Below are 12,264 nucleotides of genomic sequence, written 5' to 3'. Positions count from 1 at the left end.
AACACATATAGTTAAGATGGCACATTTTTTCAAGTATATTAACAGCTAAAAGATACTATTTGTAGAGGGTGGGGACTGGGAGGGGCTGTGATTGGGATGTAAAGTGAATGAATGGAAAAATTACTATTTATATAGAAATATGACTGTTGTATCATGAAACTGTAGCAACATACTTCTTCAGAAACCTTTAAAAAATTAAGGTCTTAAAATGTTTAACCTATATCTGGGGAAAGAGAGACAATATTTTACTAAGTTTGATTAGGGGGAAGAACTCAAATATAAAGGGCCCTCTGGCCTCAGTATATATACCACATGCTGAAGGTGTTTACTCAACCTTCCTTTGGATTCCAGCAGTGTCATCTCAGTCTCTCAAGGAGTGTCTCTCCTTACTACACAGGTTCACCAGAAACCCAACACAATCCCCACACCAGCCAGTGTCTATAGAAAGCTAATTCATGCCAATTCTACCTTCTTCAAAACTTCCATCCTATCTATTCCTATAGACCTCAAAACCCACTAACAGTCAGACTCCTCCAAATCAGATCTTAACTCTTCCTTTGTTTTTGTTTGCTTGGTTTTTTTCGAGACAGGGTTTCTCTGTGTTGCCCTGGCTGTCCTGGAACTCACTCTGTAGACCAGGCTGGCCTCAAACTCAGAGATCTGCCTGGCTTTGCCTCCCCAGTGCTAGGATTAAAGATGTGTGTCACCAGCACTTGCCTCAGATCCTAACTCTTCAAAACCTCTGTGCAGTCAGTGTGGCAGTCCAGCAATCCTAGTATCTCTAAGAGACAGACAGACAGATCAGGAGAGAATTCAAGTCATCCTCAAGTTGAAAGGAACCTGGCTTCAGGAGACCCTTTCTCAAATAGGACTCTTTATTATGAACTTCCACCTAACTAATGCCTCCCTGGACACAAATCCCTAGCATCTGTGCCTTATTTCATGAAAAAAACCTTCCCACCATGCAACGCTATATGAGTACACTGAGTGTGCACTGTACAAGACACATTGTATATAAGTTCAATGCAGTCTGGGAAAGCCTCACATTTCTCCTGACTCTGCAGCTACCAGAATAGTGTTTAAGGAAGGCAAATTCCTGAGGAACAGTCTTTTTCTTTTTCCCTGAAGTTATAGATACTTCTTTTAAAAAGATTTTTGCTTTAGTATTATTATTCAAATATGAGTGTATGTGTAAGTGAATGAAGGTGCCGTGTGTGTGTGTGTGTGTGTGTGTGTGTGTGTGTGTGAGCGAGAGAGAGAGAGACAGAGACAGAGACAGAGACAGAGAGACAGAGAGACAGAGAGACAGAGAGAAACAGAGAGAGACAATGTGTGTGAGAATGAACGAGTCAATAAATGGGTGAATAAATGAATGACTGTGCCTGTAGAGTCCAGAAGGCAGCTTTGGCTCCCTTGAACTGGAGATAAAGGCAGTTGTGTGCTACCCACTGTGGGAGATGGGAACTGAACTCAGGTCCTCTGGAAAAGCAGCAAGTGCTCTTTAGCATCGAGCCGTCTCGCCAGCTCAGAAAATGGAGGGGTTGAGGGGTTTGCTTTTTTGTTGTTGTTGTTGTCGTTGTAGTTTTCAGAAGTAAATGACCACCTGATTCAGTATGTAATAAACATGTTCAGCATGTGATCTGCATGTGGTTGGGAAAGCTATGAACGCAGCCTGATACACAACCATAAGCTTACCTAGCACATTTTTATAGGTTTGTTTTTTTGTTTGTTTGGTGCTTTTTCTTTTTGTGCAACTCGACAGCACGGTTCTCAAGTGTGAACTCTGTAGATGATTAAGACATTTTACAATGTCAAAAAGCTAGATACACCTAAAAGTAGTCTTTGCCTTACATTTTGTTTTGGCTGACATTTTGAAGGGTGGTACATTTTTTCCTATAATGCATTTTTCTATTTTTGCCATTTCAGATTGTGTCTAACATTATTCATGCTTATGCAAGTAGCTTAAAAAAGCTAGCTAGGCATGTTGACCAATATCTATAATCCTAGCACTTGAAAATGGTGGGGCAGAAGAATTATGAATCCAAGCCACCCTGGGTAGTAGTCTTTTAAAACAACAAAACCACCTAAATTCTGTTTTCTATATGAAAAACCCATGTGTCAACTGTTTTCTCTTACGAGTAACACAGTTTTACACCTGGATGTCCAGAGTAAAGAGAAAGCAATCTGATAAGAGAAGAAAAGGTCACTTGAATAATGCAGTGTAATGGAAAGATCACTGGACCCTTGGCTAACTGTTTCAAGGTTGACTCTGCTATGCCTTTTTTTTTTAATTGCACATCACTCTTTATTATACTGATCTGGAAAGACACTTAGTTGTTATGCCCAAATGAGTTCTGAACCCACACAGTACAGTCAAGCAGATGGAACCGTTCAGACAGTAAAAGACAAAACCTCGGACATGATCCAGGGACATTTCACCTCTGCAGCACAAGGCCAAGGGACCCAAACACAGCAAGAGGTACAAGGAGTTTATCCCACTGATACGAGGAATGGCTTATTTTCTCAACATGTTTATTAGATACTGATTGAGGTAGTAGTTTACTTCTGAAAACAACAACAATAAAACAAAATAAACAGACCACACAAGACTGTTTCAACTGCCACTAGCAACCTCAGAGTTGCTTTTGTGTGCTGATGTATGTATGTATATATATATATATATATATATATATATATATAGTAAAAGTATATGTAACACAGAGACTCTGCTATGCTTAATGTGTAACTTATCTGACCAGGATACCATGTGACACTCTTCAATGAGGGCAGACTATAAATCAACCTATGACTTCACAGAAGCACTGACAATAATGTACATGCAGGCACCTCACCCCTAGCTGCTTCTAAAGAACACAGCCACATTACCCCAGAATCTGTTCTTCTTGAACAGTTCTATACTGAAAAACTCATTTTCTCTGGAGATTATGGAGTAGATGCTCATCAGAGGCTCATGGTAAGTACTGAAGAGGATTAGAGAGAAGTCAACATTAAGCTATTGATCACTTTTAGATGCATTCAAGCAAAGCATATGTAACTATTATATCTCTAGTTCAAACAGTACTCTGTATTGGTCATTCTAGCTTTCAGTCCTCTTGTCTAAGAGTAAACAGAATGTGTAAATTGTATGGATATTTGGTGCCCAAACAGTATGACAATAAATCCTTACTTTTTGGCTTCAAAAACCATAAAGAAGTCAATGAAGGGAAACAAGATTCTCAGAGAAGGCATCAACGAGATACTCTGAACACTTTATCTACAAACCTTATAAAGTATAAATGCTCATTTTCAAAATAAAACAATTATTCACAGAAGCTGAATATCCTGCCCAGGACACAAAGCTAGTAGGAACGTTAAGAAGTTTATCCACGTCTGTTCTGACTAAACTACCTGAGACCTCTCTTCCTTACTCCAGATGTGACCAGCACGTAGACAGGAGAGACAGAGAAAGCCCTCTGGCAGAAAGATAAATAAATACAAACCCAAGACTGAAGTTAGAAGAGGAGCCACAACCTCTAGCATGGTTTACAGGCAGTAAAGTTACAAAATTATAAAGAACTTAGAATTCAGGTAGTTAAAAAATGTGGGCTCAAACCTGTAGTCAGTAGAGTAGAAGTGGAATTGTAACTGGGAACTGGAGGGTGAGCAGAGAACGTCTAAAAGGTGGGATTTTAACAAGGCAGAGATAAGCTGAAGAAAGTGTGTGACATGGTGCAAGAAGTTGTCATTTAATATCCAAGCACTTCAACACTTCGGGAAGTTATATACCAATACATCTACAATAAAGTAACTTTCCGTTCTCTGAGACAGGGTTTCTCTGTGTACCCATGGCTGTCCTGAAACTCACTCAAGACCAGGCTGCCTGAGACCCACTGCCTCTGCCTCTTGGGTGCTGGTTTAGATTAAAGTCAAGCGCCACCATCACCCAGCAAAGTAATTTCACATATGGCTCTTTTTAGGAATTTTTAAAAGTCCCACCATTCTTAGATAGTTCAGCAACTAATTCAGCCTACAAGTACCTCTAAAACAGAATATTCTTTGCCCATGGGTTATATTTAAAAGTTTAAATAGAATGGCTAAAAAAAGGGGGGAGGGGTGAAAACAGATTCTAACTCACAAACTCCCTGCTAAAGAAACACTTGCAATCAAGTTCTATCTTCACATTTATAGAAACATCCAAACCCTAAAGACTGATATGAATGTCCATATAACCCCAGACTCATAGTTTCCACTTCATTACAAAACCATCATTTCTACTTCTAAAGGATAAATTCCCTTCTCTTCTGTGTACACATAAAATGGTGTCTGCCTGTAGTGAAGTCTGGACTGGAAAGGATGGTAAGGATGAAGTATGAACACTCTTATTTTTTAATTTTATATATAAAAAAAATTATTCACAGAGGTTGAATAACCTGCCCAGGAATCAAGAAGGATGCCTGCCTGTATTGAGGTCTGGCCTGGTGAAACTCAGTGCCTGGGCAGCTCAAAAATAATCTTCCTAATTCTCAAGTTATCCATCTCAATTATTCTATTATGCAGGAAAACTCAACAATATCCTGTAACCGAAAGCCGAGCTACTTCAAGGCAAGACTCCAAATTGCTTAAACACATCTGAGACCTAGTGTAAGATCATGTTCAGCCCTTCAACAACTATCAGGTGGACAATAACCTAATTTGCCAGTAAAGGACATGTGACTCAGGCCGAACATAGACCAGTAAGTACACTTTGCTTCAACTGTCACCAATAAGGTGATTATTCACTTTACAAAGGAAAACTAATTAAAAGAAATGTGGAAGGAAGGGTGACACTGGGCTTTTCAAAGAGAACTGTATGTAGCAAGCAGAAGAGGCACAAAGGGTGAACACAAGCAAAACATGACAAGTGTGGCCTCCCTCCAAATTCTAGACTCATAACTTTACACCTTCTGTTATTCACTGGGAGTACCCAAACTACATTTGTTTCCTGCAAACGAACTGGGATGTCTATATCTAATTAACAGGATATTTTAACTTGGCTTTTCGAAAGTTATATTTGCTTCTGCTACTAAAGGCATTCCCAGACCGTGGTAAATTATTAAAGCGGTTAGGGCGAAGTTATTCACAAACAAGGAGTGTAGGTGCTGAGGGTAACACAAGAGAAATTATCCCCCATCCCCTTTAACCCAGGACGAGCCAAAGAGCTTATAAATGTCTATTTTTTGCACCTCTAAACATCCAGAGGCTGGGTCTCAAAATCTCAAGTCCTAGCTTTGCCAAAACATTGCTACGCCAAAACTAGAGGCGAGACTACTGTAGCTGTCAACGCAGTCTGTTGGAATAGGCACAGTAAATTCGACTGGCCCTTAGGACATCTGACTAAATTATTGCTGAGCCCTAAGAAGGACCCATCATTGAGACTCCCAGGCCCAGAAAGCCTGAAACCAAGAAAAAAGGTTAGCTCTGCCGGCGGACGTCAGAGCACGCCAGGTCAAAAAGGCCTCTCCCGGAGGCCACCCAGGGAAAGTTGGCTGCAGCCTCTGGTGCTGCGGGCTCCGGCTCGGCTCACCGCGCCAGGCCCAGCGGCGGGCGAGGCTGCGGGACACCGGCCTACGCTGCAGCCAGGCTGGACGGAGAAAGCCCAGCCCGCGAGCTTGGCCGGTGCGGGCCGCACACGCCCGGGCCTAGGCGCCCACTTGCCCCTCAGCCCTTCCTGTCAGCGGCCGCAGCCCGCGGGACTCACAGCTTCAGATGCTCGTAGGCTGCGGCCGCCATCGTGCACCTTCCTCCTCTTCGCTCCACCTGCAGTGTACCCCGATACCACCCCGGCTCCGCTGCGACCGCTCCCCAGGTGCGGTGGTCAAGGAGCCTCAGCCTGGCCCCACCCCCTCCCGGGTCCGCCTCTCGGGCGAGCACGGGAGCCGGCGGCGGACAAACCAGTGAGCCAGCCGGGACCTGAGAGGCACGCCTCCGATGCGCGGATTGGAGCAGACCAAAGAACGCCGTGACGTCGCCTCTGGGGATTGGTGTAACGCGTTGCAGAGAAAGGCGGAGTCCCGGTAGCTTTGCGCTGAGTCGTGACATTCAACAAACCGACCAGACTGAAGTTAGAAGCAGGAAGCATATTGAAGCTGTGTAATTGGAGATCACTTATCGTGGAGAAGGCCTCCCCAGCACTGGGCCAGTGGCGCAATGGATAACGCGTCTGACTACGGATCAGAAGATTCTAGGTTCGACTCCTGGCTGGCTCGACATGTGCGAACTTTTTTCTGAACCTTGCAAGGCCTGCTTGAAAAGGATCATAGCTAGATTGTCAAGGTCAAATGTCTTACATTTTAATGTTGCTTTGCGAAAAATAATACCTTCTTAGCTGTATTTGAAACCCGGAGTTATCTAAAACGGTTTGCAAGTTTCCCAGCTCCCTTGTTCTTAAAATTGCGAAGGAGTCTGGAAACGTACACTTACGAAAACACTCTTGAGAGTGGAGGTTTGCAATCAGGGACAGGGACATGCGTGGCCAATGTCTTCCCACCCGATGACGGAATAATCTCACCGAAAGCTCCTAGCAGGTAGAACACAGGCGGCGCTGACATGAGAAGGGCGTAGCTTCTGCTCTTCAAGACTGGTACAGCGGCCTTGGCTAGCTCCGCTTGCAAAGCCAACCTAGCCTCCACTGCACAAGGAAACCTTAAAAATTCGGGGATTTCGCAGTAAAAGGCCCAGAAAACCGAGTACATGAGCATTTTACGTAAGACCTGAGATAGCCAGAAACAGATGTGACGAAGGTGGATCGGAGAGCGGGGCTCAGCCTATTCATTAACCAGTCACTCCATGATTTAAGTTGTCCTAGAAAACATACCCCACTCCCCAAGAGTTTGTTAAAACTGTATCAAATAAAGGAAATTATTGGGGGCAGAATTAGACCAGGGGCCAAGGGGTGTGGCTCACTCCTGCAGTCCTTACTGCTGGATATATACCAGGCCAGATGGTTGCCTTTGCTTTCCAGAGTGCTGGAATTAAGGTACAAGATACCATACCAGGCTTCTACACTTCTGAGGATTTAGTTTGCTTTTAATGAAGTTATAGTGGGTTGTTTTTCGAGACCGGGTTTCCCTGTGTAGTTTTGACTGTCCTAGAACTTGCTCTGTAACCAGGCTGGCCTCCAACTCAGAGATCCCTGCCTCTGCCTCCTGAATACTGGGATAAAAGCATGCACCACTGCTGCCCAGCTAACAGTATTTTTTGTTTGCTCTTTAATTTTTTGTCTGAGATTTAAGATCATTAATATGCGTTGTTAACAGTTTTAGCGCTTAAAAAAAAATGAGGGGTTTTGGTTTTGTTTGTTTTGTGTTTTGTTTTGAAGGGTGTGTGTGATGTGTGTACGTGACGAGGGGGGAGGGGAAGAGAAAGAGAGACTGACTGAGGCTGACTTATATAAGACAGTTGGCCTTTACTTGGCTATGGAAAATGGACTTGGAACTCTGATTCAAGCTCCCAAGGTGCTGAGATTATAAGCAAGCACCACCAACCACACCTGGTTTAAGAGTTTTTGCTTTAAGATGTTCTATTTGGGTGGATAAGTGGACACTTTAAAGGTCCATCTCATAGGCATTTAGATTTTTGGTACATATTTTCAAATTGCTCTGTGGAAAAATTAAAACAATATACCCTCTGTCACCAGAATGTTTCCACACATGCTAATCGACATTAGATATTTATGAATACATATAACATATAAATTAGATATCCAAGTCTCATGTACTGGCATATACCTAAAATTCTAGAATTTGAGACAGAGAGGTGTTGATCTGGGGACCCTATCTTTAAAAAAAATAAATAAAGTATCCACATACAAATATAAATTATAGTTTCTTTACAGCTTTCATAAGTGAAAAACAACTTCCTTTTTACTTTCATTTCTTGGCCTATTGATTATTCTCTCCTGGTGTATTCAATCTTTTTTTCTCACAAACTTGACCTTGAAAAGATTTTATTTTTCATTGTGTATCTTTGTGTGTGTGCTCGTGCAAGTGCTTTATGAGACTAAAAGTATGAGATTCCCCATGGAGCTAGGTACAGCCAGCCAAGACAGGTGCTTGAAACAGAACTCAGGTCTTCTGCAAGAGCATAGGAGCTCTTTGGTTGTTACACATTAGTCTTTCTGACAGTTTATTCTTTACCCTTTCCTTAAAATTGTTTAGTTTTCACTCATATATTCACATTTACTATTAGTATATAAGTGCTTTTTAAAATTTGTGCTTGAATTTACCTTAATCTGCTTACATTTTATCTTCTTTATCATCCTGCTGTAATTATCAATTCTTAAAACTTATCAAACTGATCAGTAACTTCATGCTTCTCTAAGCATTTTATTTAGATAAATTTAATCAACCCATACAACTTTATAAGGTAAATTCAGTTGTTATCCCATTGTAGCCCAAACTTGTAGGTTCTTCTTTCTTCCACCCTTCTCCACCCCTTTTTTTCTACCCTTTCAACCCCTTAACACTAGTTAGGTGAAAAAAGGATAGAGGGGAAAGGGGCTACATTATCGTTAGACTACTTCCTGCTGGTTAGTGGTGTTGAGCTCGTTGGGGCAAGTTTGCCATCAGGACATCTAATGTCTTTGAAGTGGAAACTTAAGGGTTCTTTTGAGAGTCAGTTGTGTTAGATGGTGTTTTGTTGGGGCAAACACGTAAAAGAGTGGTTCTTGTGTGTGTTTATGTGTGTTTTTGTTTGTTTTGTTTTGTTTTTTGAAGTGGACAAAGGTGAAAGACTAAGGCAGACTCAAGAAAGAACGTTTCACTAAAGCAGACATAGGAGAGAGGATGTTCTGTTAAAACAAACACGTGAAAGGACATGTGATGAAAGAGTCTTTGTTAACAACACACATATATTGGGCAGTCTTATATTGTGTAGTTGAGCTCCATTTGTTGGGACTCAGGTGCACTCAGGCTGATTGGATGCACACGCTGAGGGAAGACCCTTGCTGAGGTAAGGCATGTGGAGGACACTTGATGTTTGGAGGGTATAAATAGGACTTGACAGAGTAACTGAAACAGCTTGGCTTGCTGGTAAAGCTAGCTGTGTAACACTTGTGGGTTCAAGTCTTTGCTGATCTTTGCTTCCCTGAGAGAGGCACAGCTGAGAACTTCCCTTGATGTTTTTGTTGGTCTCTCCTGTTGACTCAAGTCAAAGCTGAGGTTGGATATCTCTGTTAGGTTGTATCAACATTACTGTTAACCAGACTCTATGAAACTAGACAATTGGTGTATCTATGAAGTGTTTGTGAGTGGATTGAACTGTCCTTATCTGTTAACCTGTGAACTGAACTGTCAATTTTCAGGCAACACAGACGGGAGTTGTTCAAAAGAACTTTTCTAAATAGGTCCACTTTTTTTTTCTTTTTTGTTTTTTTCAAGACAGGGTTTCTCTATGCAGTCCTGGCTGTCCTGGAACTCACTCTGTAGTCCAGGCTGGCCTCGAACTCAGAAATTCACCTGCCTCTGCCTCCCAAGTGCTGGGATTACAGGTGTGCACCACCAATGCTCAGTGTGGAGGTCCACTTTTTTAATTTCTTTTTTCCCCTACTATCTTTGGTGGGTGGTAGGCTATAAGAGAGGTTAAAAGATTTAAAAACCACCATTAAAAATAAGATTTTAAAAAATTAAAGTTATATTTCTTCTTGTTGTTATTTCTTCTTTGCACATGACTACTTAACAAACCACAAAGAGCAGCAACCAAGAGCATCCAATCCCCAGACAGCAACCAATCCCTAAACAGCATCCAATCCCCAAACAGCAACCTACACCACCTCTCGGGGCCCTAGCATTTACCTACCCTCTGAAAAGCCCCTAGAACTTCAAACATCACAGAATTGGAGAAGCTATCTGCTGCTGGTAACATCATGCCTCTGCTAGACTACAAGGCACATAGTCACCTGATAAGAAGCACCCCTATATCCCCACATCTGGGATTAAAATGAAAACATTCCCTTTGAGTGTTTTTTTTTAATTACAAAATTCTTACTACATCCAATTTCTCCAGAAAAGGAAATTAAAGTTGCTTAAGGTCATGAGCTCCTGATTCTAAAGCAGGCCAAATAGAGGCTGAGAGGATTCCCAAAGGACCCCACAGTGGGCAGGAAGGTGGTCGCATGTTTTTAGGTATGTCACTTCATTTCTATCCCTGATTATCCTTCAACTCACCAGGTCTCAGTTCACTGGATAGTTCATCTCTCTTTTAAAAAAAAGATAGTTCATCATCTTAAAAAAAAAAAAAAAAAATTAATGTATGAGTGCTCTGCTGCATATACATCCTCAGGCCAGAAGAGGGCACCAGATCCCCTTATAGATGGTTGTGAGCCATCTTAACGGGCTGAGCCATCTCTCCAGCCCCATCTCTTTTATAAAGTGGTATTTAATTTGTAGCCTGCTTCATAAGGCTTTAGTAAGAGGATACTTCCAGTTGGCCTTCAGAGGGCTCCTTCTCAGGCTCTCTAAACAGGTAAAAACTCAAAAGTTTGCCCTTTCTTCACCAGTTAACTAAGGCTTCCTTGAACATCCAATGAGACTGAACGATGGAGAGTAATTCAGACAGGATTCGGCATTCTCATGTGTGTGCATGTGCACATATGTACATGTGTGTGCATGTGCACATATGTACATGTGTGTATGCATGTGCACATATGTACCTGTGTGTGTGCATATGCACATGTGTACATATGCATGTGAAGGTCAAAGATGAGGTGATTTTTCTCAGTTTCTGTCTACCTCATTTTTTTTTGAGTATGTGTATTATAAGTCTGCACCACTCCTAGTATTTTTTAAATGAATTCTGGGAACCAGACTCAGGTCTTCATCTTATATAAAAGCACTTTACCAACTGAGCCATCTCTCCAGCCCTCTTCTGAGATTTTTTTAAAGACCAAAATCGAGTTCTCAAACAAGCATGTTCAGAATAAGAAATCCTTAAAGGTGAGTAAATTACAAGTTTGCATCTTTAGCCAAATTTCCATGTAGTGCATCCGTGTAACTAATGTACATATAGCTTTTTAGAAAGTTTGCATTCCCAAGTAGATAGTCTAACTTACAGATTGCTAGCATCAATACCACCCATTTTGCACTGTAGTATCTGCCTACTAAGTCCCTAAACTTGTGGATCTTCCACTCCACACAACATACTATGCTCTAGCCATTTGTCTTTGAAACTTTCTCATTGGGTGATACATGTATGCAGCGTAGCAGTAACAGAGCCTTAAACTATCTAACAGACTTGTGGGAAACCACATTACTCGTCTTCCCTAGGAAGTACCACATACCTAAGCTCTTCTGAAGGAGACCTTCACAGTATATGACCCCTGACCTTTTTTGGCACCCAGATTCCAGTCATGTTGCTGCATGTACACACATGGCTATTCACCTTCAGGAAACTCACTCAGCACTGCCTGAAGGAAAGCCATCATCTAGCCCATGGGTGTTACTTCATTTCCACCCAGCCCCACCCCAGCCCCAAAGAAACTTGCTTTAATCCAAAGTAGGATGAAGAATAGTCCCAGAATGTTTATGTCCTAATACCCAGGATCAATGATTATATTATTGTGCAAAGCAAAAGCAAAAGAGCATTTCAGATTAAGGATCCTGAGATAGGGATATTGTTCTAGATTACCTGGATATGCCCAATGTAATCCCAAAGGTCATTCATTTGATACAAGAAGGGGGCTCAGAGTGTACAGCCCCAGCCACAGATCTAAAAGCCCCTTGAGCTGAAAAACTTGTTTGAACACTTGGTTCCCAGTAGGTGGCACTATTTGGGGAAGTTGTGGAACCAGTGGGACTGTGGTCTAGCTAATGGAAGTGGGTCCTTGGGGGCAGCTCTTGAAGGTAATCCAATTCTGGTTCTTCCCCAACATTGCTTTCTGATCAGCTAGGAAGGAAAGTGCTTCTGCCTCATGCTTCCACTGCTACTGAATCACCAGTCATCGTGCCTTCTCTGTGTCCCTTGAAACCATGAACCCAAATAAACCTCTCCCCCTTACGTTCCTTCTGCCAAGCATTCTGTCACAGCAATGAGAGAAATAATACTGGGGGCAGAATGAGTCTTCCCTAGCATCTCTGAAAGCATTTGTGAGTAACCTGTAGGAGCCATTTCTCTAGAACTATAATACATTTGTGTTCTAAAGTATTTTATTAGAATATAATAGGAACCAATACAAACCCCAACAGAGAGCAGTGACTAGGTCCTCCTCATAGCCTCATGAGAAGGTTTTAC

General features: G+C 42.0%; 1 protein-coding gene and 1 non-coding gene across 2 annotated transcripts in view; one reads left to right on the top strand and one right to left on the bottom strand.

Moving 5' to 3' along the window:
- Sacm1l (SAC1 like phosphatidylinositide phosphatase) overlaps positions 1 to 5,893 on the bottom strand; it is a 63,316-nt gene extending 57,423 nt beyond the window's left edge. The window contains exon 1 of the mRNA XM_029481841.2: positions 5,738 to 5,893. Within this exon, the coding sequence (XP_029337701.1) occupies positions 5,738 to 5,769 (32 nt within the window). The 5' untranslated portion in view covers positions 5,770 to 5,893. The remainder of the gene's footprint in view (positions 1 to 5,737) is intronic.
- A 279-nt stretch (positions 5,894 to 6,172) lies between these two features.
- Positions 6,173 to 6,245, top strand: Trnar-acg (transfer RNA arginine (anticodon ACG)). Its single transcript has one exon. It is a non-coding gene; the product is annotated as a tRNA-Arg (tRNA).
- Positions 6,246 to 12,264: the final 6,019 nt, after the last annotated feature.

This window comes from Mus caroli, unplaced genomic scaffold (genome assembly GCF_978045245.1).
Source record: "Mus caroli unplaced genomic scaffold, Mus_caroli_1 scaffold_11, whole genome shotgun sequence".
Classification (NCBI taxonomy): domain Eukaryota; kingdom Metazoa; phylum Chordata; class Mammalia; order Rodentia; family Muridae; genus Mus; species Mus caroli.
Note: the sequence above shows the minus strand (reverse complement) of the source record. Positions and strands in the feature narration are given on the sequence as shown.